The sequence below is a fragment of the Salarias fasciatus genome, chromosome 1, assembly GCF_902148845.1.
Source record: "Salarias fasciatus chromosome 1, fSalaFa1.1, whole genome shotgun sequence".
Lineage (NCBI taxonomy): Eukaryota > Metazoa > Chordata > Actinopteri > Blenniiformes > Blenniidae > Salarias > Salarias fasciatus.
Window position 1 is genome coordinate 36858622 of NC_043745.1, and position 27315 is coordinate 36885936.

Below are 27315 nucleotides of genomic sequence, written 5' to 3' on the forward strand. Positions count from 1 at the left end.
GTTTCTATATATTCTGCAACTTATGCTTTTGCACGAAAGTTTATTTAATAATTCTAATCATTCTTCGGCACACCTGTAATAAATTCAGCAATGGAAATTAGGAATGCACTAATACCAGAACCTGTATCAGGCCTGTGTGTCTGTATGGAGCACTTGTGCAAGATTCTTCTACATTAGAGAATGACAAAAGTAAGACTATAGATTTTAATTTATGTTCTAACAAAATGTTAGGAGGAGGTGAAAGCTAGTTCGTACAGCGGTAGCAATTCAAACACCAGAGACATTTGGACCTGCAGACTTCGTGCTTCATGTTATAGTTTCAGGGCTCACACCCCAGTGATGCTACATACTAAACACCATTTAAGAATGATTGATACACTGGTGAACAGCGAGCAGGGGTGTGTGGTGTCACACAGAGAGCTCAGTCTGTCTGTAAACAGTCTACATTACACATGGAGCAGCGTGGTGACAGGCCCGGATACTTACCCCATGGAGATGCAGGAGGTTTTATTTCGTTTGCACACATTAGATTTAATGTCATTTAATAAGTACTCATATCAGCAACAGCTAAAGGCTAGTATTTGTCTTGTATCGGTGCATTCTTAATGGAAATCTCTTCAGGCAGAATAATTTGTTCCCTCTTATTTCTGTTTTTATTAGAATTCATTTAAAGTAGATTGCAAGAAGAGAATAATATGAGGAAAAGGTGTGGCACAGACCTCCGAACTCTTCCTTTCACACCTCCGAAACTCTGTGGCGCCTCAGAAAGTTTCTGCTCGCTCCCCAGACCCACTGGGTTCTAGAAGCTCCCACGCTCTCACTATTGGCTCGACTGATTTCTGTGTGAAGCCTTCTGTCAGTTTTTTTTTTTTTTTTTTTTTTTTTGTCTTTTATTTTATTGGCCTGCTTCCTCTTTGTGGCCACTGCCTGTGATAACCTCGGGTTTGGTTATTTTTCTCCCTAGAATTTCCTGATCTCTGCATGTAATCTGTAATCTGGTTAATAACCTCACATTTTCGTTGCATTATTCATGCAGTGCACCTGAACTTCAGACCCGTTCCCTCGTATGTGCAGAATGATGTTTCCGGGTAATGAAACAACAAAGCCGACACTCTGATGGTAGACTGTTTGTTTATTAAGGTTTTGCAGGTAGTGCTCTCCAGTGTTAACGCCTCCCGTCCATCTACATTATCTCTGCAGCCTCGTCGCGCTTCTTCACTGCCACCACGTAAAACTCCACTCGCTCCATCAGGCAGTAACTTCCTGACTGATGCCTGAAACTGAGCGGGAAAACATTCGGCTTGTCACGCCGGGTGCATCCTGGCGTCCTGGCGCCGGTGCGGCATCCTGCCACACACACACACACACACCAATAATTTCCCAATTTTACAAGTTGTTGTCGGCTGTCCGAGCCGAGTAAGGCACAAATCAATCAAAGTCAGGATGCTTACCGACTGAGTGACGTGATCACGGGAGCTGAGCGGTATTTTTTATTCACATGTACAGTTAAATATGTGCAAGCTTTTCATACAGCTCAGAAAAGTAGGAAAGTGCAGAAAGGAGCAATTATAAAATATAGTTAAACATACAGAGGCATTAAATATACAGAAGTACAAGGTGTACAGGTGATTCCTGCTGGTCGACTTCTCGCTACAGTCAGATAAGAAACACTTCTTTGACTCAGAGTAAACAAGGATTAAAGAAAGATGTACCAACTTTGCCGTTCTTTTTTGTAGTGAACATCTAGGAAGTTGTGAGCAGTATATTCTAATTGCTGCTAAACTAAACCCCCATTTACACAACGGTTTTAAATGAAAACGCAAAACTTTCATTGTGTTTTGGTTGTTCTTTTACACAACAGCAGTTCCCGGAGTCACCGAAAACACCACTTGGTAGAGTAAATGTGTTCTAAGTATTGCTGAATGCCGTCGGCGCACGGCTCCCATCCTGATTACCCAAACAGAGCGGCTCTCAGCCTCCCCTCCACCCAGAAAGCTAAAAACCCCAGTCTTTGGCTCGGCCCGGCGGTTCAGTTCTCCCTCTCTGGCTGCGACTGCCTGTCGTGGAATATCTGACAGCACGGCTCGAATTCAGCTTCTTATTGCCTCGCTTATGCTGAGACAGCAGGCGATTGTTGATATGGATACTTTTATTGTTCACCATGGCTTCTGAATTTTGTTGCAATAGGGAGATGCGTCATCTGTTATTTAGATTGCAGGACAGCAGTGCTTTTTTTTTTTTTTGCTTTTTTTTCCTCCCTGTGTTGAATGTTTTGCATCAGCAGGAGCTGCAATCTGCTTTGTTCACTTTAGCAAATGTGCTTATATGGTAATGTTTTTTTTTTTTTTTTTTTTGCGCTTGTCTCGAGCTAAATGTTCTGGCTTCTATTCACACAAAGCAAGCAATGTGTTTTGTGACACCCTTCATTTACTGCAAAGCACAATTTCCACTGGGGAAGAAAGAGACTTCACTTTGGCAACACACATCAGCGGCTGACAGTTCGATTTGGCGGTCGTCAGCAAAATAAATCTAATCCAAGAAGTAAATAATCAGGCATAAGTATCATTTGTGGCGACTGACACCTGATGTGTACACACACACACACACACACACACACACACACACTCACTCATACACACCCTTTTAGTAATTCCCATCATAAAAACGCTGTTATTGACAAGAATCCACCAAGCTGTCTAACGAAAAGCTGGAAACCGTAATGGATGGATTTTCCTTCCAGGGAGTTCAGAGTCCGTCCGTTTTCAGTTCTGACGTCTTGGTATCCGGCCCATTTGGATGTCGTCCCCCTGGAGGCCCGGGTTGCGGTAGCCCGTTTGACCGAAGTTCAAGTCCAGAGGTTCACTGTTGTCCAACCGTAGAACTGCAAGACAAACACATTAGCATGAAACACGAGTAACAAGCAGAAAAAGGACGGGAACCTTGTTCCCAGGTCCAAACTGTGGTAGCATGAAGGTCTTTCTGTTTTCTTTCCTGGCAGCTCATCTCCAACATCCATCATCTCTCCTCAGTGCAGATCCAAACCATCTCAAACTGGCCTCCAACATTTTCCTGCTCGTTCAAACAAAAGCTGGAAGGCGTAGCAGACGTCTCCAAAGAAACTGACTTGGTCGTATGTCAAGACGTTCTGACCCTTATCAGTTTATTCTGCTCCCTCGATTAGTTTGGTTGGTCTCGGGCGGACACTCTCCACCTTTCTGACATTTCAGGCTTGGAGATTCGTCACCTCACTCATCCCGGTGCTGACTGATCAAGAGCTGTTAAGTCACTGACTTAACGGCTCCTATTTAAACATTTTCAAGGGAAAATCGAAAACTTTTGTCAAGTTTTGGGGGTCTCTTTGCAGGACACCGGTGCTCAGTATCGTTGACAACTTTTTTTTCCATTTTTAAAAGTTTTTAATAAAGCAAAACTGATTATCAGAGTTCTGTCAGATTCAAAGCACACATTTCAGAGGATGCATAAATTATACCATGATTATTTGTTTTTGGAAATCAGAAATGATCAGTGTTAAACAAATGACGTGATATAAATAATGCAGATGAAAAGATTTGAATGAGTAAAATTACACCAGAATCCAACTTGAATACAATAATCAGCATGTGTGATCCGTCTCTTCTGACACTGGTGATAACGCAGCATGGAACTGCAGTTTGAAGGGGAATTGTTCTGTGGTTAGCCTGAATCTGCACAAAAAGTTTCAGGGCTGTTTGATATCATGACAGGATGTCGAGTTGTAACATTTACATTCCCACAGATTCAGATCACATTAATGCTTCTATGAGAAAAACCCCACGAGAATGAAAGAGCAGCCTTTCTTCTATAGAAGCAACATTTTGAACGTGCCTACAAAGAAATCAATAGGACCAGGCTCTTTCCCTGAATGTGCTGCCATTATCCCTGCTAAATAATTGTTTTGCTCTCCACTTACAAGCACTACGGAGCTCTTTGGAAGGTATTTTGGGAAAATGTGGGAAATCACTGCGCGTAAGTGAGATTAGTAAATAGGATTTAAACACAAAAACGACTGCAAGTGGGAGACGAGGCTGCCAACGCTCGAGAAATCTGCAGAGGAAACGCGCAGCGGCGTCCACAAGAAGGGAGAAACACAAACGCTCAACAGATTTTTCAGCAGGATGATGATTTTGTTTGAATGCAGGTGAAAACGCGCGGTCATTCCAGCTGTCAATTAATATTTATATCGCAGAGAACGGACAAAACACACACACACACACACACACACACACACACACACACACACACACAAAACGCCTCATTCCCAATCCAAGTCTTGAAATCACACTGACAGTTTCCCCAGTGGAAGTGAAGGGGGAATAAAAACAACATAGACGACATGTAATGCATCCAGATTGTGTCCAGATATGATTTCAGCCTGATTACACAGACGCTAATTATATAAATCTCAATTAAGAACTAATTGAGATCCAATCATTTTTTTTTTTCAAGCTCACATCTTCTCTCACAGAACGATCCGAGCAGCAGGTCTGTTTGTCCTGTTTGACATGCGTCGCGACACCCAGGCAGCAAAACAAGCTTTCTCACCATCCCTGATTTGATGGATTCAAACTACATTTTGATGCCAAACATGTCCTTTTCAGGATCATTTTTAGTCTTTTGCTGAGCTCTATACAGGACCTGTTCTTCAAAGCTGCAGCTTTTTTTCTCCTCTCTGTGGTGGGTGAAAGCCTGAAGCAGCTGCTCAGAGATCATGAAGTCAGAGGCTGAGATGGAGGTTCAGGATGGCAAATCACATAAACAGTCATGAAAGAAGCTTTTTTAGCTCGCACACACACAAAAAAAAACAAACCTCTGTAAAAAGTGGAATAAATTTCACATGGACAGACAAAAGATCGTTATTCTGGGCTGCTATCAACTCTAAAACCAGCAGGTCCCAGGAGAATGTGAACTGGGAGTCAAGACACTCTGGAGATCTCCTTCATTATCGTCCATCTACTTGAGCCTGTGCAGAAAAACTATTTACTACGACCGCGGAGCACGTGTGCAGTGGCAGTATTTCTGCTGGCGGAGCATTTTCAGTGGCTCCAAGCAGCACTGTAGTGTAAACGGACTCCCAAAGCACGGCAAAAGTTTTCCTTTTGTACTTGAAAATGTCGTGTAAACGGGGTTTTAGTGTCATTTCATAGAAATTCATAATTTAACTCCCTCCTCTGACTCACAGTATCACATCAGTATTGGATATACAGTAAAGTATGTTGTGATTAGCTGTAGTAAGGTGAACATTAGAGCATGTGTGTGTGTTTTCAGGGGCCTCAGTGCTGCATTATATTGGTATCTCCTCTGTATTTTTCATTGCTGATCTGTATCGTATCTCTATGATTTCCTGATCGGATTCTATTGGTGCCTTAATGCTGCTGTGATTTTACAGTATCAGTGTCTGTATAGTTTTGGTATTATATTGATAAAGGAGAGACCTACATTGGTGTAACTTTGTATTAGATATTAGAGGCAAATACCTGAGGAATTGCACTGCACCACGCTTCTGAATACAAAGCTCTATTGATTAGAATGTAGTGCTGCTGAGCAAAGCAGCTGCAAAGTTCAAATTATAAAACACCTAAACTCTGAGGATAGTGTTTTTTTTTTTTTTTTTTAGTCGTACTGATAAAAACTGAATGTCACACTCATCTGAGCTCAAATTGACTTCAGATTGAACCGGGTTTTTCACACACTGACCATTACAGCCGGTTCTATTTATCTGCAGGTGTTTGAAGAGACGACCTCTCCTCAGTGCATTCATACTGTACCTGTAGCACCAAAATAGGCTGGAAGCCTGCTAACTGTAACTTTTAAGATCAAAGGCAGCGGCATTACTGCTATTAAATAATAAGATTTAGAAATAAATACTCGCGCAAATCCAAAGTGGCAGGCTGCCTATTTCCTCTCTCAAGCCTTTTATCGTTACTCTCCGTGCACGGAGCTTGTGGGCGTGTTTTGCGTTCTGCGCATAATTTGCAGTCTTTGGGTGTGAGTGGGTAGTTTATATCTCATGTTGTCACTCTGCTGGGCTGCTGCCAAGCATTTGCATTGTGCAAGTCAATCTAAACAGTTCAAGTTGTAGATGTATAAATCTGCAGACCTGTTCGGCAGAACCTCTCAGGATTGCTTGTTTTTGTTTCTTGAGAAAATCTTTGAACAGTCGTGGGTGTTGCCAGCTTTGGAAAATGAGCCGATTGTCGTTTCTCTGCCTTTCCTGCGGTTTGGCTTTCAGTAAGAACACATTCTGCTTGCGCTGCGAGGATATGCAGGTAACTTGTAAAGGTTGTCTTTATATGCGGCAGCTGCGGCGCTTATCTAGTTCACAGTCTCATGTGCGCAGCGAGATTTCAGCCGAGGCTCAGCAGAAAGGTTAAGTATGAGGAAGTGTAGGGGGACTGTGAAAACGAAGTGCCGTCTGCCTCCCCGGTCCGCCGCAAGAATCAGACAAATTGCAAACTGTCATAGTACATGATCCTATTTTGCATGGTGAGGTTACCTTATTAAAGGGAGGTTACCTTATTAAAGCGGGGTGAGCGGTGAGAGGGAGGCAGAACGGAGAAACACAGGCAACGCAAAGGAGAAGGAATGGATGAGAAAAAGACTGCTGAAATTCAACTATTGACTTTTTTTGCTGGGAGTCAAGGGAAAAGGTCGATATCTCTTATATGCTAAGGCAAGGCAACGTCATTTCTAAAGCACGTTTATGCAACAAATCTATTTAAAGTGCTTTACATTAACAGACATAAATACAGAACTGGAACAAAATCAATAATAAAGAGGAGTAAATGAAAAAGATCTTCAAAGCAATAATGCAAAAGTAATGATGGAACTAAAAAGGAGATACAGCAGTTAATGATACGGCGCAGCATGAAGTTACTAGCTGCTTTACAGTTGGAGACATAAAACAAAAGCAGTTTTCTGGTAGTTTGTCTTGAACGTGTGGTGCATGAAGACAGAAGCAGCATTTGTCAGATCATGCGCTGCGCTTTGTCCTGTCTGGTGTTTAAACTACACAGGAGGCATCCTGCCATCATGCAGCCACGACACAGAGGCTGAAGAGGCACGTGAGGCTCCAGAGCCGCAGCCGTCAGGTCCGCTACACACGGTGCGATTGAAACGTGAGCGAATCGTGGAGATTTCTCTCGTCTTGGCTCTAAATCAGCGGTCCCGCATTGCACTGTCAGACAGGTCCAAAGATAGCTGTTGTCATTGTTCTGCAGCCAAAGACGACCTGTGATAAAAAAATCCTGATATTGTCAGAAATTTAAGGTGATTGCGATGAGGAGAAATTCAGGATGAAATGACGTTCTGACCTATGACACTTGTATTTACATCCATTTACAAAATCGGCCTCCTGAGTTGGCCTCTATTTTCAAGCCATGGCTGGATATCCTCCTTCCTTTCCTTTTTTCTGTGATTTCTCTCCAAGAGCTTCTTTCACTAGGTTATTTTTTTTTTTTACATGAATGGATGGTGCCCACTTATAACGTTTTATGCTTGTGGAATCATTAGAGGTTGCGATGCAGCTTGTGTTTTCACCGTGTAATCCGCACACAGCAAACTTCCTGTGTGTTTGAATATCCTTATCTGCAACTGTAAAAATCTATCACAATTTTTTCAAATCATTTTAATACAATTTGATGCACTTATTACAAATTCAGCTCTAAATGTGTGAATTCTGATCAAATAATCACCACCGACTATTTCGATTTCCTCCAGGAATTTAAAGAAAACAATCATCATGAGAAAAGACCCACATTTTTCCAGCTGAAGCTCTCCGGCACCCCCAGGCTCAGTCCCCATTTACACAAAAATGTTTCAAGTGAAAACACAAAACCTTTGTGGTATTTTGGGAGAAAAAAACTTTCGAAAGTACCTCATGAGGTGAAAGAAAACGCCCTGATTTTGTGTCTGTGTTAACTGAAAAACGCTGCATTTTCACTTGAGGAGTTGTTGATCGGTTCTTCCCGGCGAGCTGACGTACCTGGGTCAGACGGATACTCCTCCACCAGCTTCCTGTGCGAGAAGCCCTTGGGGTATTTCCTTTTCAGGACGATGTAGGCCACCAGGCCCACACAGGCCACCACCACCGCCGTCACCAGCACGGCCCCCCAGGCCTGCTGCCTGGCCCTTCCCTGCGGATCCAGCGCCGACTCTGCGCAGGCGAAACCAAGAGTTACCACAGAAAAGTGCTCAGCAAATTCGAGGGTTAATTGTCATGTACTTAGGGCTCGCACATGTTTGCAGATACACATCCTAATTAGCCAGAATTGTATAATTCACCCTGCGATAATTAATGCAATTAACATGCCCGAATCCTGATAATTTCTGGAATATATTAGAATATTTTAGGGCTACAGGCTGCGTTTGTTATCTAAATAAGGTGAAATGTGACTCAACGTTGCTTAAATGGCAGAACTGATTTAATATCTCCACGGATCAACATTTCCTGCGTGTAAATAAAGCAGCGGGCTGATTATGCGCCGCACACCAGAACATGTTGTCACATTATGACAGTGCCAGGAGCCGGAGCCGATAACGACGCCTCCATTAACGAGTTTGGCCTTTCCTCGCCCTCCCTGTTCTCTCTGCGGTGTGGCTGCGAAAGCTCTGGATTTAAGTTTCCTGCTTCACAAACTTCTCCTCCTCCTCTTTCTTCCTACTTTTCGAGTTCAAGTCAGAAGCAATGAAACAATAATTGATTCTGAAAGCGACAAAATGCTGCATTTGTATTTTATCAGGACTTGTAGATAAATAATTCAGAGGCTCAGTGAAATGTCTCAATATACCCACTTCCTGGGATTAATTTTCCCCCAACCTGTGGCAAACTGAACCAAAAGCCTTTTTTTTTTTTCTATTCTTGTTTTCTTTGGTTGCATTTTTCGCTTCATATTCTCACAGGAAGTTTGAATTCTTACTGGGAGAACAAACGGGCTGATGGTGTCGTTTCTCTCTTTCAGTCACTGACAAATTTCAGGATGTGTCTTCATGAGTGTTTGAGAGACACAGAGCTGTAAAACTAAATGGAAATATATGCAAATAAATCAGTCGTACTCGCCTGAAACTGGTTTTAACATGTATGCTGAGTGAATCTCACAGGACTGCGACATTTTTCTAAAATATGTCAGAATTTCCTCACAATTTTGAACGTGTTCAGAAAACATTTGCATGATTTTCGGTTTGTAAAATAGTCTCCGATTCGTCGCTCATGTCTCAAACTCTTCTCAGTTTACTTTCAATTTTTTTTTTTTTTTTTTCCTGGAATTATTATGGATGCTTTGCAGAAGAGTGATAGCTGTGAGAGGCAGGCTCATTGTTCCTCTTTATAGGTATCTAACAAAGGAACACAGAAGCATGTTTCCATTCAATGAAAGAAGCACAAATGGAAATGACAGTGAAAAAAAAAAAAAACCCTGAGTCCACTGTTTATACAGTCTATTTCTCTATTCTCGCGTTTGTCAAAGAAAACAAACCCAGGGTTCCTCAAAAGCTTATCTGCCTATCAGTGCTATTTACTTGTTCTGCATGTGTCTGTTTCAGTCATCAGCTCTATTCAGTCTTTAAACAATGAAGCTGATTCCCAGTGTGGCGTCAGTCATGCAGCCTGTGGCCATGAACCGTTCTTCACATTGGAAATCACTTTTTCTCATAATGAGCCCAGATTACACAAAGCTTGGGGTCACTATATATATATATATATATATATATATATATATATATATATATATATATATATATATATATATATATATATATACAGATTTTCTTCTTTTTTCTCAGTAAGATGTATGGTTCTGTCCTTCCCACACCTGCAGCAGGAATCAACTCACGGTCCAGCAGCTATGGTTTAATAATTCATGTCAAATTAAGGAAGATTAAGAAGATAAGGTCAAGTCAGTCTGGCTGTTTGCATGATCGAAAATCCTCGTGTCTCAAAAGCGTTGCACAAAATGTGTGTTTCCATAAAAGTCATGTGGTGAATCTGAAACAACGTTGATCAACATTTCACCTTTGTTCAGGCCACATTCCTCTGAAAGTCCTCTAAACACATCAAAAGTGCCACTTCAGGATGAACCCAAGTAGAAATTCTCACTCGGTTAAACCTTCTGTCACTCAGAGAGACAGGGTAAGGTTTTACTGTTTTCATTTTAAGAGAAATATCATTCACAGATTATTATCCTAGATCTAACAACAGAAATGTGACAGAATATGATGTTCACTTTTGGTTTTTTCATGCAAAATCAATAATGACACAGCAGATGTCAACAAAAACTGAAATGGTTCTTGGTTCTTACGGTAGTTGTTCAGCTTTGTTTTAAAAAAAACAAAGCGAAAAATAAAGGGGAGGAGGGTTAACTTTTTCATGAAACTTCTGTAAGCGTGCCAAGACACTAAGTTTACTTTTTGCTATTATTGAAACTTGTAAATTTCAAATGTTCACTTTCTCAAGCTCCTTTGAAAAACAATTCTGAAGATCTGAAAAGATTTTGGCATTTCCTAACTCTTATGAGATTTGGAGCATCTCAGGGATCTTTGTATTTCTCTCTTGAACATGAGATTGAAATGAGTCACGGCCAAAGCAAGGCCATTACTTTACAGAGCAAAGATCAAGGCAAGACCATGACTTGAAGGGGCCAAGACTGTTTTAAGACCAAGATCTTGAAAACGCGATCTTCATCTCGAGACCTGTCTGCAGCACTTCATCGTCAGTGTTGGCGTTTAGCTGAAAACGCTGCCTGGCAGGGCTGCAGACGTGGCTCCATTCACTGTCTAACACCGGAGGGGAATTGTTATTTTTATTTACTGATGTCAGAAAAAGCAAAGCCGCCTTGTAGGTTCGTATTTATAGACTCTGTGTTTATCTGTACCCAACAGTCGATGGCTTTGTACAGTTTTTGTGCTCATGCTGTGCCTGTCATAACAGCCGTGGAGCTTTTTTTTTAAAATTTTTTTTATCATTCCTCTCCCTCGTACCACGTTGCCCAGTTTCACAACTGTTTTCCTACTGTTTATTGGAATCATCTGTTAGTGTTACGTCCTGCTGTCATATCTGTCCATGTGTTATTTCATTTTAATCCCATCCCTGCACACGCTCTCCAAAGGCCACGGTGCCACAGTGCTGAGCTCGCCATATATATATTTTACACTGGAAAGCAGATTTTCTTTTTTTTTTTTTTTTTTCCATCCCCGTCTAGATACATAGATTGATTGCTTCGCAGCAGTCTGCATGACAAGCAGCTTTTTCCGCTTGTATCGCCCCGATCTCACGGTCGACACCAAAGGCCCGTCTCACGCCCCCGCACACCGGCAGCACAGGTTTCCCTGCCCTCGCTCCCTCTACTGTCTCTTTCACGGCTTCTTTGCAGCTCAAACAGGGCGTCTTTGTCCCGGCGAGAAGGTGGCGGTAATGGGGCCCCTCACTCTCAGCGGCTACACCGATAGCACCTGAAACCCAATCCTGCATCTGCCTCTGAAAGAAGGGGCATTTGTCCCCTGCCAGTGGGAAAATAGATTCAGGAAAATGTGGGTCAGGAAAAGGGCAGGAAGCAGAAGAAAGTGGAACACATGCAGCACTGATGTGCAGTCTGTGTTCGTGTGTGTGTGTGTGTGTGTGTGTGTGTGTGCTTTCAAACCAGTGCAAGCTCCTCAAGTGACCGATCGCTTTAGTAATTAATAACTGACTAAAGCTTATTAGGTTCATTTAACTACTCACTAACATAACCGCGATATAAATTATAATTAGCACAATGCTACATTAAGACATCATATATCAGGGATACGTTTGAATTATTCACTAAAGCAACAATTTAAAAGGAATATTATTTTTGCATCATTGATAATTGATTTTGTAAAGCCTTATACAAAATAGTTTTTCTAGTGATGTGACTATTGATGTGTATGTCTGATTCCCTATTTAAAATAACTTTTATAACTAATATGACTGGAAATAGTTTAGATTACAGGATCAGTAGTGTCAATTTCAGTAACTAGTCAGCAGTTACCATCAAATGAAAGAGTTATCCATTTCACTGAAGATATTGATGGGTGACAAAAGCATTTCATTGTTTATAACTTTATGCTTCATTAAAACCAATTCATTTTTTTAAATTCCCCAATCATTTTTTAAAGGATGTGATCATCAGTATTGTGGAAATAACTGAAAAAGACCATATAAAAAGGAACCAACAGAAAGCCAGCTGTGATCACATTCTAGTTTTCTGGGAAACATTCTGGTCAGAGGGCGTGAAGCGGCGGCGGTACCTCGCCCTGCGGGGTCGTCCGTTGGGACTTGGGCGGCCGTCGTCTGGGGAACCCTCTCGGTGCTCTGTGGACTCACGGAGACGGACGGAGACCTGGTTGACATCTTGTCCGTCCCTGTTCCCGTGCTGTTTGTTGCGGCTGTGGAGTTGCTAAATCCAGTGGTGTTCTTCGACTCTCCATCCGGCTTCGCAGTGGAACTCGGCTCTGGAGCCGAGGTTACCTTACCGCCACTCCCGGAAGGATCCGGAACCGTGGTGACGTTTTGTGAAGCCGATTTTGAGTTTTCAGCTTCTGGTTTGTTGGTTTGGATCACGGTGGTTGTAGCGGGAGCAGCCGGAGCAGCCGGAGCAGCCGGAGCTGCCGTCGTGGTGTTACGTGGAGATTTGGTTGTTGTGACTGTGGCGTTCTGGACCACAGGATCCTCAGTCAGGGTCCTCTGCTGGATCATGTTATCATCGCCCGATGACGTCCCGCTGCTGTAATCAGTTCCATTTTCTTGCTCTTTTTCTTCTTCAGCAACATTGCCTTGAACTGCATTTGCATCTGGGGCCTCCTCGCGCAGCCAGGATTCGTTGATGGTCAAACTCGGGGGGGTAGTCTGGAGCGACACCAGCCCGAAGGCTTGGACGAGCAGCAGGAGAGCCACTGTTATTTTTAAAGACTTCATTTTCACGTCGGTCTCCACCCTGAAAGACAAAAATAAATCACCTAATGTTACATTCAATCCTTTGTCAACATCAAAATGCAAAAGAAAAAGTTGAACATTCACATCAGTAGAAAGAGACAAATGAGAAAGTGTGAAGTTCCGTGGAAAAGCATCAAAAAAATAATCCCTGTGAACATCCGCAGTTCTTCTGATTAACTGAGCAAACTTCATCTCTGATCTCTTCATCTCCTTATCTACATTAAATATCTGAGATACGTCAAACTAATTTGAACTGAGGGACCCAGAGGAGTCTGAGTCTGAATCGCCTCAGCTGCAGGTGAAGAAAGTCTTCATTCCTCAAGATTAATGAATATTTAAAAAGTGTGCACGTGGCTTTTCCACACTTGTGCAAGTTACTGAAGGTCAGTTCCAGCGCGTCTTACAGGAGACAGATTTCTGCATTAATGACAATCACCAGAAGTTGCAGCAGAGTTAGCTACTATTGGCAAACAGTGTTACTATTTGCCAATAGTGGCTAACACTGTTTATGCGACGTTTGCTAATCTTAATCACAAATATTGTGGAGACAGGCGAATGCTAATGTTGCTAATAGATGAACATATTTCACTTTGTGGTCATGAGAACTGAGTGAGCTCAGAAACAATGACTTTCCTGTTACAGTAACCAGCATTTTCATGACATAATACAGCATAGGAAGCTGTGTTCTATATAGCATTGCGCCAAAAAAATGTGAATGCTAACGGTTATTTTGAGAGCATGACAGAGACACAGTAGCTCCGCAGCACACTCGCTGCAGTAGTTTATTCCCAACGCACACGTCAAAAATGCTTCAACTGTTTGTGGCATTGAGCCAAACTTCTTTTCAAGAGTTCGGTTATCTAACAGTGTTGGTTAAAATCATTACACACTCATTTAAATAGCATATTATGATGTTATTTATTAATTAATCCTGAATGAGAATGTAAACAGAACTGAGTGTGAAAATCAGTTTGTTTTTTGGATACTCTTCTTTCTTTTTTTCTGGTGACTGATGACTTTTTTCGTATCAGGCACCACCTGAAGGTCCTACAGGGATCCAACATGTGTTCATCACAGCCTTCAAACTCTCTGTGACCAAGTTAGACTCCGTGTGTAATAAAGCAGCTTTTTTTCCCCCTCCCCCTATTTTAATGAAGCTACTAAAACGCCACCTGCTCTAACAGCGCAGCTCATCTGCACTGACACAAGTCATAATGAAAAGATAGTCCCGTCCCACCGTCGCACTTCCACGTCAACGTCCACACCTGCTGCTCCGGCAGCTCGCCGGTGAGTCTCTGCACCGCCACGCAGCTCAGCAGCGTCTCTGGCGAGATCTGTGAATTTACACGAGTGCCCTGTGAGCAACGTGTTCTCCCCTCGGCTTCACTCCCGCACACAAATGAGTGCGAGCCCCTACAGGGCGCTCTCGCTGTGCGCCACTTTGTTGATCGGCTGCTCCGTTCTGAACCGACGCTTGTTCTAATCAGTGTGAAAAGTCTTTGTCTGAGTGTGCCATGTGGCAGCCTGCAGCAACAAACAACCGGCGGAAAATCTGGTTTTACCTGCTAACACTGCGACAGAGTTCCAGTCTGGGGATTCAGCAATGACACAGTTTCTTCCAGAAGCGGGTACCGGGGATGCAGTGAAGCGGGTTTCACCCCGGACAAATCACGCACACTCACATTCACACCTACAGACAAAATGATTTTTTTCTGCAAAAGTATTAAATTAATGAGACATTGGTTCAAAAAACATTCGTGCTGTTTTGTAGCGTGACGTGGAGCAGGAGCTGTCTGTGAACTGAAGCTAACATGCTAACACGCTAGCTGCAGCACATCTAGGTTTGTGAATCGGATCCAGTCCAATAAGAGAAATGTAAAATAGAGTACTAAACCCAACAAAGACCGGCGTCGGTGGTGATTGTTCAGAGAGGGAGCTGATTTACCAAGATCTCATCTAAACCAGTGAGATTTGCTCGTATTTTGCAACAGATTTACTGAGAATAACATGTCCAACATAAACAGGAGTTTTCTAATGAGTTTCTTGTTCACATTAAGCCCCGTTTACGCAACAAAGATGTGCAGAAGAGTGCACTTCTCGTGTTCAATTGTTTGCATTCACCACAGAGCGATTGGCTAAAGCACAAAAATGTGGAGTTGGACGAGGCATTAAGTGTTTCGGAAATCAGAGAGATACGATCAATGTTCCAGATTCATGACGGTAAACTTCAGTGTGTCTCCATTTAGTATTTGGAAACATTTCTCAGTAAATCTCTGTAAAAGGTAAAGTAATCCTGTTTGCAATGCTTGACTTCATAGTTTATCACATTTTGCTTAATTTTAAAGGCAGACACTCTGACAGTGGGAGAAGAAGTTAAAATCAGCTATCATATACAGACTTTGTATTTAATACATCCACACTACAGTATTTACATTTTAGAAGAAAAAATAATTGACATGCAGTAACTGAGCATGCAAAAGAATAAGGGAAATATCTCATAAAATAATCAAATTCTAAAAATCCTTCACAAACAGCTTCAATCTCAATGCTCAGAACAAATACAGAATGTTAATTATGATTATCAGTAACCTAGTAAAGAAAGTTTGAGAAATATCTAAAGAAAAATAGAAAACTTTTTGTAACTAAACTTTATGTAACTACAGTTAAAAAGATCTGTAATGTCTTGCCAAATAGAACAAACATTAAAGTTGTGTACTGTTTGTCCTCTGTGCTCTTTTCTTTTCTTTTATATTCACTTTATTTGTTTTGCATCATGAGTCCTGCCATGACGACTTTGAGAAAACATGTGAAGTGAATGAATCACCAGCCCAGTTTCACCATGTGAAGCGTGTTTGCGCTGCAGGTACCAAAGAACAAACATGTGATGTTGAACCAGTCGAACGAGCAGAGTGGCGGCTTTCTTTAGAAATCGCCCTTTGTGAGTAAGCAAGCGGCCCGCGGGGAAGTTATTCGGCTTACGTCAAACTAACGACCTCAATTTGATGGTAATTGTGTAAAATTTTCTCCTCCTGCCCATTAAATCTCTCTCACGTCCTCTAAGTGTGTGGAACGGGTGGCGAACGACGGTGGGCGTCTCCCCGGGCAGTCTGCACGGCGGCAGGTCAGAGACGGACCGGGAGACGTGGAGCTGTTCGCTGATGTTCGTTAATGCTCCGTCACTCTGGAGCGGCACTGTCACCTCCTCTGCCTCCACTTTAGAGACATCCACGTAACCACCTCCCTCCCCCACACACACACACACACACACACACACACACGCGCTAATCATCTAACATCTCCACGGTGCAGAGTTCAGACGTCTTATCGTCGCCTCTTGTGTATTGCAGTTTCATCCAATGTCAAAATGTTAAACAAAGCTCATTTTTTCTTATTAGCCTCATGACTTAGAAACGAGTATATTCTCCTTATGTTTCTTCGATGGTAACTTATTTCAGACTTATAGATCAAAATAATTTCAAGGAGCACACCAACATGTTTAATATTCATATATAATAGTACACATCTTTGCAGCTGCAGTGTGTAACTGCACCCACACCACGCAAGCACACAAATATTTATCATAGCAGAGCATATTTGATCCTACATCTTCTGTATCCTGTATCAAAGTCATGTTACTACATGATCAATTCATTCTGTTGCATAAATCGACTAGATTATAACTCAAACGGAAAAGAAAAGAAAAGAAAAGAAAAAAAGCCCTAATATTTCCTTTTGCTTTAGGGGTGTCAAACATTTGAGTTCAGGGGTCACAGAAAGCCTAATTTTGAACGGTTAAAATAGCATTATAATAACCTTTAAATTTCAACCTTCAAGTAAAAAAATATCTGTTTTCACAACAACAAAAAACCAACAAAAAGCCAATTTTAATAGAACCTTCTGATGTGAAATACAGTAAAATGTCAAAAAAAATAAATACTCCTGTTGTATTCTGCATGTTTTATAACAGCTCTGGTCTCAGTGCTGTGTCCGCTACTCTTAAGAAATTAGTAAAAAAAAGTAAATAAATAAAATTGTAGTTAATTTGGGAATGTTTAAAACAGTATTGTTGTCTGGCAACCCGGATTGGAGTCTCTTGAACCAGTTTTGGAGCATGGGCCTTAATGTTTGACAAAACAGTTTTAGCACAATTGAGATTGACATTTGAATTGTTTTTTATATATATATATATATATATATATATATATATATATATATATATATATATATATATATATGTGTGTGTGTGTGTTAGAAAAAAAAAAAAGCTATTGTGAATTGATACCAAAAATGCACACACCTTTAGCATTATGTAATTTCTCCTGGTGTGAAACAGGGTGAAAGATCATTTGCATTTTGCAGCCTTCACTCGAGTTTTTGCATATCCGTCCTCACAGTGTTTCTTCTGATGCTGAGGACCAACAGAGGGAGCGGCGTTTCATTTCTGCATCTCTCATCATTTATGTTGTCCACTACTCTTCCCAAAACACCAAAGTCACTGCAACACAAATCTACAGCAGCAGCAGCAGTTTATTTGACTGAAACAAAATCCGGTCCATGTTTTCTTTTTACACTTTAAGCATGATGACCAGATCGGACTCTCTGGGTCTGTTTCACTCATTCAACATTTGTTTTGGTCAAACATTTATTTTAGATCTATAGTAGTTATATACAGAGAGGGAGAGCAATATAGAAATAAATACCACTTCTGTAGATCAGGAGTATCAAAAGTTCGTTACTAAAAACAGAAGCGTGTTCATTACGGCCTTGTTTTTAAGTGAAAGCTTGTTTTTGTTTCAGAAATGCGATGTTTACGTGGCAACGTTGTGAAAATGACGTCTGTTCGCATGGAAATTTCAGAAACGCTGAAATTGTGGTGAGCATGTTGGACCACAAGTTGGCGGTGTTGGTTGTTTTTGTAGTGAAACCACACACACACACACACACACACACACACACACACACACACACACACACACACACACACAAACGAGCAGGGAACAGTACACTATGAGCATTAACAGTGGGGGAACACGGATGTTCGTATGGCCGGAGCACCAAGTTGCGTTGTTATTCTGTCACTTGAAAACGCCGTGGCGTGAACGTCATTCTACTCCTCTGTGTTGTTGCGTCTGTAATAAACGACTGTTGCTTCGGTCACCAGCGTCTCCACAAAGCGATTTGAACCAGACGGCCGAGCGCCACACCTTCTAGTCACACAGACGCACTGTTACATTTACTGCCTGTTCACCACGACGCCGTTTGGTTTGAAGGCAGAAGAAATCAACCAACTTCATCCTGTGTGCGGTTTGCATGTTCTCCCTCCAGCCTCCTCCTGCCGTCTAACAACATGCATTATGAGAGGTTGGTCTGTGTCTGAGTGTGTTGGTAATTTAACATCGTCAAAGTGTTGGAAAAGTCACACTAACTTAAGTGAAACTTCAACTCAGAACCTTTTTTTTTTTTTTGCTTTGCCAGAGTCGTAACCACCCTCAATTCACACATTCTGCTCATCTCAACTCAGCCGTATACGATGAAACATCTGTGAACCTCTTGTCAAATAGACACTAATCTGTCACATTTGGTTCATTTGCTCTGAGGAAAGCAATTCTCCATCTCCGCTGTGTTTTCCATAATGATAATAAAGACTTTCTATTCCTGTTCGGTGAGGGCGAGCATGTAAACTGACGACCTAAATGCTGTTCATGTTGGCATAATGTCAGTTTGACACTGATGGTTCTGTGTTTATTGCTTGTTCCGCTTCTACTCGATCTTGGGAATAAATGAACAAAATGCCTCCATATTCATTTCACTCTGCAGTTTCTGTTTAAATGGCGATATCACAGATGAACTATATGATCAGTTAAAACGCGATAATCTACACCGCTGGTGCCATATGAAACTTTATTTCCTGTGTCACGGAAACATTCACATATTGTAGCGAATGCCCATTTTTTTAAGATGACTGAAGTTTTTTAATGGTACAGCAGTCATTAAAAAAAACAGTGAGAAACAAACATTAAAATCGTCATGATAGGCCTGTAATCCTGTCGTTTTTGGAGGTAACAGCACTTTAACCTTTAATTTTATGTGCAGTCACTTAACATTACTGCATGTAATCTTCATCTCTTTCAGTCATAAATCCAGTAAACCACAACCTGAGTCACTATTTGAACCTCAACAACAGGTACAACTGCGTTACCAAACTATTCACCATTTCGTCACTTTAATTCAGTTTTCTGTCTGGGAAATGACACTTAGTCCGATTTTTCATACACTGGATGAAAAAATTATTAAAATACAATTATGAATAAAAAAAAAAATACTACTTTCAGGATCTAGAAAAACACCTTTTCAATGCTTGAATTTATCTTCAATGATCATGCCACTGAGGACACATCCACACCCGCACACACACCCCTTAAGTGGAATTCCAAATACTCAAACTACTGAAATTAAATATTATTTTAACCTGTACTACAGTGGAATTTAGGCAATAGTTAGGTCATGTTTAGAGCGTACCTTTCGCATTTGATCACTTCTATTTGTATCAGGCTCAGGAGTATTTCAAGAAATTCTGCTCTTATTTAAGAACAAGTGACGTCGTCAACACTGTTTTCAATACAAGTATTTGTAATTCAGAACAATAACTGTCAACATAACAGTAGTTGTACCTGAGTATCAACTTTCAGTATTTTGTACACACACACACACACACACACACACACACACACACACAGCTTCAGTGAAATTACAAATACTCATATTACTCTAATCAAACTATTTTTTGATACGTTTTAAGATTCGAGTGGAATTTGGTCGCGTTTGGGGAAAAGGACTCTGGAAATTTGGATTATTTCTACTTGTATCAGTATTTTAAGTTCCTCTACTTGTACTTCAGCACAGTTTACGTCACATTACTTGCTAGATTTAAATTCACAAGTCGATGCTGAGTAGGTCCACAACCTTGAGTAATATGCAAACTTTTATCAGGTACTGCTCGAGTGCTGAGTGTTATTGGAGGAGAGTATTTTCAGTGTTCAGAGTATTTTCAGTCAAAATTGAGTATGATTTAGACAGTGTAACAATTGATTTACTTTGGCAATGATTGTCAGTACTCTAATACTCTGAAATAATCCAAGAAATCATGTTATTCTCTCTTTTTTAACTTTGATGTTTACATAGAAACCCAAAATGTGTTCACACCGACATGTCTTCTGGAAGAAAGATGATACGTGTGTTCTTCATGTTTTTAAAAATAAAAACCATTTCAATCTCATTAAATATATTTTTTACAAAATCTCCTTGATCCAGTTTTGACTTCACGCTTAAAGACGAAAAAAAAAAAAAGACAAAATCCTTCTGGGGTAAGAAAAATCCTTACCTTATTGTTAAGCTGTATCAGATGAGAACAGGTGCACGGGCAACAAAATCTCTTCAGTGAGCTGCCAACATGTGAGAGTGAATCAGCAAGAGAGAAGCGAGGGAGGAGGAGGAGGGCGAGGAGGAGGGCCCAGCCGAGTGGCATTCAGGGAACAACCTGCTCAACCTGCTCCTACACCTGCCAGCGATAGCAACACACCCTGAACCGCATCCAGTTCCACGCTGTGGAAAGGCCACAAAGGGAGTGAGTTAGTGGACAGGAGACGGAGCACAGGGAGGCAGGAAGCGTGTGTGTGTGTGTGTGTGTGTGTGTGTGTGTGTGTGTGTGTGTGTGTGTGTGTGTGTGTGTGTGTGTGTGTGTGTGTGTGTTTCATGTTCCCCTAAGCTCATTGTATTCATTTTCGGTTGCCAGGTTAGGTCGCTGACGTGCAGCCGGGTGGGCGGAGCCTCTAGCCACAGGTCCTCTGAGCCTTTCTTTCTTTTTTTTTTTTGTTGTTGTCTTTTTGGTTCCCGTCTCACCCAGGCCTCCGTCGTCATAGTAACAGAAAGGAGACTGACGAGCTCGGGTTTCATCCACGCCTTTGTCTCCGGTCTATATCGGGCCACCGAGTGACGTGTGACTCTGTGAACTCGCAGGTACGGCACGTCAGACGAGCCGGGCTTGGTTTGGATTTTTTTTTTTTTTTTTTTTTTTTGTCTCGCTCCTGGGCTGAACTGAGTCACACGGCGACTCGACTCATTCGGGCAGACGAGCGAGGCGGCTGAAGTGCCACTCAGAGCCGGTGTGTGTTTTGGTGAGTTGCGAACAAGGAGGGGCCGCACTTGTTTTATTAACGAGACTGAGGAGTTGAAGTGTCCGTCAAATCAAACAAGAGTTGTTTTCTCTCCAAAACTCGACACCGAAGGAGAGAAGTCCAGCCTGTGGCCTCAGACGCACAGCCGGGTCAGACTGGGTTCACTACAGGTTCCGCTTACATGGAAACGGCAGGAGCGCCGAAAATTTAGTTTTCATGTTGGGGGACCTGTGGTGTCTGTTTGTTCTTAATGAAGCCACTCACACACACACAAGCAACATCTTTCATAGAAATTAGTTTAAATCCACGTTGACTGCAGCCGTGGTGCTCATGAGCATCAGCATCATTTCAGAAAGCTTCCTCCGTTTCCGCGGAGACGGAGTTGGAGCGTTTTCCAAAAGTTGTGTTTTCAGTGGCTCTGAGCTCCGTTGTCATGTGAACACACTCCCAAGAGCCATGAAGGCCAGTCTGACTTTGAGGAGGCCAAACCAAGTGAAACACAGCCAACGAGATAAATAAATAACTCTGAACAAATTGAAGGAAAGTACCTGCCATTTTAACACTCTGCTCATTTTTTATGCCTCCTGATACTAAAAAAATCTAGCAAAGTGTTCAAGAATCACATCCTCGAATTTAAAACTCAGCTTGGTGCTTCTTTTCCCAAATCGGCCGGAAGATCTGCTCCTTTGAGTCGACGCTGATGCCTCAGGTGCCTCTCCGTGTTGAATCCATGAGAATGAAACACTTTATATTGAAATATATACCGAGTTAATGTTGTCTTTGTAATTTCACTCTTTCCCAGGTCTTCCTGAGGGCCGAACTGGATCCTCCAGTGGGCCACGGTTGGTCCATATATTAGACCCTTCTGCTCCGTTGGTCTTTTCCAGCCCATTAGTAGCTAATATTTTAATAAATTGACTCTTGTCTCACAGCTTGAGGAGATAAATTCTGCAGTTAGGCAGATATTTTAATCCCCAGTTGTCATCAAAAACTATCAACTTTTATTTAATACTTCATAACTGGAATTTTAACTGGTGCTGAATGAGTTTGCATGTTCTCCCAGTGTGTCTCTCTCTGTTTACCTCTAAACACTGCACCCTGCCTTCCCCTAAAGTCGGCTGCGATCACTTCCATCGCATTAGTGCCACAAACTGGACAATAAGACCATGAAAGACGGATGAACTCTGCTGCTCTCATAATGAAAAAATGTCACTGTCACAGCAGGTAAAACCAGATTTTCCAGCGTTTGTGTTGCTTCAGGCCTTCACATCACCCAATGGAAGGCGAACGGAGTTATTTCTTTTAGGTAGTCTCAGTTCAATTTTAGCATGCATATCAATCAAATGCAGAAAAAGCTTTACTCCAGAGTCAAGTATGTCAGTTACAACAGTTCATTGGATCTGACCACAAGTTGACAAAAGTTTTTTTTTGTTTGTTTTTTTTAAACCCCCATCTAACCATCTATCAGTTTTTCTCTTATTCCCAGCAGTTTGGGAGGCTGGGAGCTTTCCAAGACGACGAGAGGAGAAAGAGTAGAGCAAACTCCAGACAGATCACTGATTTTTTGAATCATACTTGGAGAATACTGAGTGAAAAGACTTGTTAGAAAATGTCCCGAATAATTAGAGCGTGAAATCCTGTTGTTTGTACTGACTCTTAATGTAGGAACGGACCCTGCGGGTTTCCATGTGCCTGCAGAAGATCCTGGGGCTGCCCTGCGTCCTAAACTTGTTTTAAACCCGCAGTCAGATAAATCAGAGCTGCGTTTGCTTTATGTTTAATGGGCCGGATCTTGTAATTAGTTCTTTCTCGGAGTCCCGGGAGAATGCGTCTGAGAAAGACTGTGGATCCCCTGGTTGACAATGAAGCACAGATTTTTTCCTCTAGTGGATGGTTGAACGCCGTGCATGGCAGCCTCTGCCTCGGGAAAACTTTTGTTGTGTTTTGTGGATCCCAATGCAGCCTTCTGAAAAGACTCTTACTTCATGATGATGGGGGGAAACGCATCGTTCCTGAAGCGCTGCTGCACATGCTCAGTAGAAGGACAATAGCAATGTTTTCCTCCAGAGTGTCATGACTCCCAGACCATGTTCTCCTGGATTTGGTAGTTTCAGATTTGAAAGTAAAGCAGATCTAAGGCCTAAAAGCTGGCAGTGCAGGGTTTTCTACCTTTGGTGAAGACTGATTAACTGAAAACAGCCTCGTCTGTTAACAGCAGCTCTCCTCTCCTGATCTGGAACCGGCCTCATTATAAAGCGCTGATAAAATCACTGCCATTCGTGTCCAGACAGACGTCTCTCCTATTATGATCAAATGACATTTAATCAAAGTGGAACACTGAAGGTATCTAAATGCACGGAGAGGTTTTAGAGTCGTTTCACCTTCCTTCTGAAAGGTTTCATCAGATCTGTCCGTCGTACATCAGTACTCGTTTTTTTTAACGATAGATTTTAAGAAAAATCTTCAAAACCTGCAGCCAGTCGAGTTTCCTTTGTGGTACAGTTAGATTTCGGAGAACATGCGTGTGTGTGTGTGTGTGTGTGTGTGTGAGAGTCTGCACAGACAGCAGTGAAGGGATGAGTCCCGGCTGTAAATGAGGGTTAGCACTGACAGTTCGTCCCGAGAACGCCAAGTTCCTTGCAAACGGGCGGTGACGCCTCGCATTGCCGGCGACTGTTTCAAGCTAATGGGATCATGTAGCCTCATCAGGGACGTGAATAATAGAAACATCTAAGACCCGAACAGACGAGACAGAGTCTCGAAACTTCCGTGCAAAAGAAAAGTGCACAAAAAGTAAAAAGGGCACTTTGAAATGTGGTAAACACATAATGAAGCGTTTCCTTACAGAGGCATGCCGCATTCATGAATACTGACGGAGGTTTAAGGTCAGATTTCTCTCAGTCTCCACCGTGATGAATAGATGACGGCTAGTCTTTGCTTTTGTCCTTGGCTCTGAAAGTTTTTCTTCAAAGCTGAATCAGATGAATATTAACACGCAGGATGCAAATTTACATTCATAATGATTCAATGACTTATGTAATCTGCTTTTAATTGCATCAAAAGACACAGAATAACCCATTTACTTTATTTGAGAAAAAAGTTTTTTAGTTGGAGACTTGAAGAGAAAGAACCTGTGGAATAATGAATGCAGCCTGCTGTTAAGAAACCATCTTAATGCGTCTATAAATGTGCATGAATCTTAAAGGAAAACCCCCGGGGCTTCAGAAAGGACGTCGCCTCTGTACTGAACTCTGTTCCATTTGCATCCTAAACAGTCACCATAAAGGTTGTTTGTGCCTGAATAGGACACTTTAACTTTGGCAAGTCTGTACAGTCAGAAAAGAAAACAAACTTTGGCAGAAAATAGGAGCGTACACTGTGTATAGTGGCAGTTTTCACAGTTACTTGGCACATTTTCCTTTCATTAAAACTTTGGCTTCCTCTATCAGAACAAGCTGGAAGCCGCCTGGAACATTATTATTGACCCTTTAGAGGCGTCCCACCTTTTCACTGCAGACAACCTGCTGTACATTTTTCACGGTTAAAAAAAGAAAACACTTCTGAACAGTCGATATGGCAAAACATCTACCGCTGAAATCATTCTGCATAGGAAAATTACACCTGGCACGCCGGACTAATATGTCTGAATGAGGTTCTATTAATAATTCAACGTCATTAAAAATGCAGTGAAGAGAAATATAATCTAATAATATAACATCTTCTATCTACATCATCTTCAGAAATTCAGGCTGATTTAAAGCTGGAGAGTTTCCCTGCTGACTCGCATGTTTCTGAACTGATTGAGGAACCAACAGATCTGACACCTGCTGACATTTGACCGTAAAATGGGAAGAAACGTGACAGAAAGGAGAAATTTACTGACTTCATTTCACCACATCGTATAACATAATTTACATTTTGATTTTTCTTTCTTTCTAAATCTTGTCAAACATGTTGAACTTCATCGGTTCCTTGTATGTATGTATGTACGGAAGTATGTTTGTCTAGATATGGGAGTGTCTCTTGTGTATATATAGAGATAAATTCAAATTAGTTCTATCTCTTTTTTGCATATATTGGTGTTTTGTATTTTTGTGTTTTCTTATTTCTCAAAATAATATCAATAATAATAGTGTTAGCAGACGATGTTTCTCAATGTGCTTCATTGATACAATATAAAATGATAAATAAGATATATTAAAATAAACCATTAATAAGATAACTATAAATGAATAAAATAATAATAATATATACACATGTAACTCCAGACTCCCACTGAGCCTCTCCTCTTTCACTTCTCTCTCTGCGTTTCCTGTTTCGATATTTGCGCTTGTCTTATTCAATTAATCCAATCATCTGTCCTGAATCCACTCCTATGTATCACTTCAGTACCATTTTATTCTTCTGTAACATTGATGACGAGTCACATCCGTTTGACTTTTGTTTCGTTGTCATGTTGGAAAGTGCAGAAATCAGCGCAGCACCGATCAGTGTGATGATTAGAGAAACATGAGCGTGTGATCCCAGAGCTGTGCATGGAGCTGATCTCATTAGCGCCGCGTTGTAAACGGCGTTTCGTGTCCGTCAGGACCCGACTGCCCCTAAAGTCCAGGTATTTACCAACAATCAGACGTCCATCCACAGACTCACAAACAGAAAGTCGCTGAGAGCGTGTTGCGTTTGCAGCAGTGGAAAAGTAGAAGGTACGTTTCTAACTCAGAGTGAGGATAAAATCACTCTTTGATGACTTATTTCCTAAATATAAAGTTGAAGTTTGAATGAGTGTTGGCTTTCAAAAAGGACAGATCAAAAGGTTTGAATGTTAATTTAAACTTGGGGTGAACTCAGTATTGATCTCGGATTTTCTATGTATGAAAATAGACGACATGGAGTTAATTCTACCCCAGTTCCAAAAAAGTTTAGGCTGTGCACAATGCACGGAACTGCAGAAAGAAAAAAGATCTGCGGAACTTATGAACCCATAATTTATTCCCAGTGGATCAGGAGAAACACATCAGCTGATGAAACTGAGACGTTTCAGTTTCTTTGAAAATATTTGCTCATTTTAAATTTGACAGCAGGAACGTAACTCAAAGCAAGACTATTCTACGAATACCGTCTACTTTTATTTTAATAGCTCAAATCTGAGAAGAAAGGAAAGAAGTTTGGGGAAAAACTCATGTCCAATCATGCCTGCTGAAAAAAACAACCCAAATTGTGAAATTTTCCATGACTTTCTTAAGAGGAGCGAACAGACCGCTGACTGAGCGGGGAAGCTGATGCTGCGAACCCAGACCCATGGCGTCAGGCCTTCGTTTCTCACTTTCTCATTTTCTCATTTCTGAATAAAATACTAGTTTATTAAATTTGATGGTGTTCCGTCTCAACATTTTGGGAATTGCTTGAATCTACATCAGTGTAAAACCTACACACTGGGAGAAAGAAATACCCTGCAAAGCACCAAAAACACAACTTAACTCGAGCAATACGAGTGTTTGGAAGTAGTTTCCCCTGCATGTTTCATGAAATGCCAATGAGCATTAATATGTTAAGATTGAATAAATTCAAGGAGAAAATTCGTATTTCAACGTTCTTCACTCGGAGCAGGTTTAGTCCAGAATAAAGTTTCCAGCAGGAGTGAAGATCACTTCCAGATCACGTCAGCGTCTGTTTTAGGCGCTTGTGTTTTCCTAAACAAACATCACGTTTTCATTACGAGCAGATCAAATCCAGCTTGGGATCTACTCCTCCATACCGTGCCGTCTTCTTTTCTCCTGTACGTTCTCGTACTTTTACCGAATAGAAATAAAGAAAACACTGCCCCTCCTTATTTTTTCTATCCGGGAGGATTTAAATGTGCCTTATCTTGACTGGCACATGCTGTAGATACGTCCGGGTAAATAAACTCGGGAGCTTTCCCCATTGGAAAAAATCCAGGAGAAGAGTGAATAATGAGGAGAGTGAAGGGATTCTTCCATTTGTGTTACGAATTCAGGTTCGTTCTTTTATTCATTCGTATGTATGGATCATTCATGTGCCAGGGCGTCGGACATGGAATAATGAATTCCTTTTTATTTTCCTGCATACATGCATGTGTGGCTGCGCGTTATTGCATAAATTCCATTCAGGTTTGAACACAGAAATGCTTTCTCATTGATA

The 27315-nt window shown here is 41.5% G+C and overlaps 1 protein-coding gene across 1 annotated transcript; it reads right to left on the reverse strand.

The window, feature by feature from the left end:
• Positions 1-2212: 2212 nt before the first annotated feature.
• On the reverse strand, positions 2213-20520 carry LOC115390243 (flocculation protein FLO11). The gene is made up of 4 exons (XM_030094029.1): positions 20364-20520; positions 12298-12983; positions 8021-8191; positions 2213-2881 (listed from the first exon to the last, which is right to left on the reverse strand). Exons 2-4 carry the CDS (start codon positions 12962-12964, stop codon positions 2763-2765), a joined length of 957 nt encoding a protein of 318 aa, XP_029949889.1. The 5' UTR covers positions 12965-12983; positions 20364-20520; the 3' UTR covers positions 2213-2762.
• Between the last annotated feature and the right edge of the window lie 6795 nt (positions 20521-27315).

Coding starts and splice junctions, on each gene's coding strand:
- LOC115390243 (XM_030094029.1), bottom strand. CDS start 12,964: ATGAAGTCTTTAAAAATAACAGTGGCTCTCCTGCTGCTCGTCCAAGCC. Junction 8,192..12,297: donor GGACGACCCCGCAGGGCGAG/GTACCGCCGCCG, acceptor TCGCCTGCGCAG/AGTCGGCGCTGGATCCGCAG. Junction 2,882..8,020: donor GGAGTATCCGTCTGACCCAG/GTACGTCAGCTC, acceptor TTTGTCTTGCAG/TTCTACGGTTGGACAACAGT.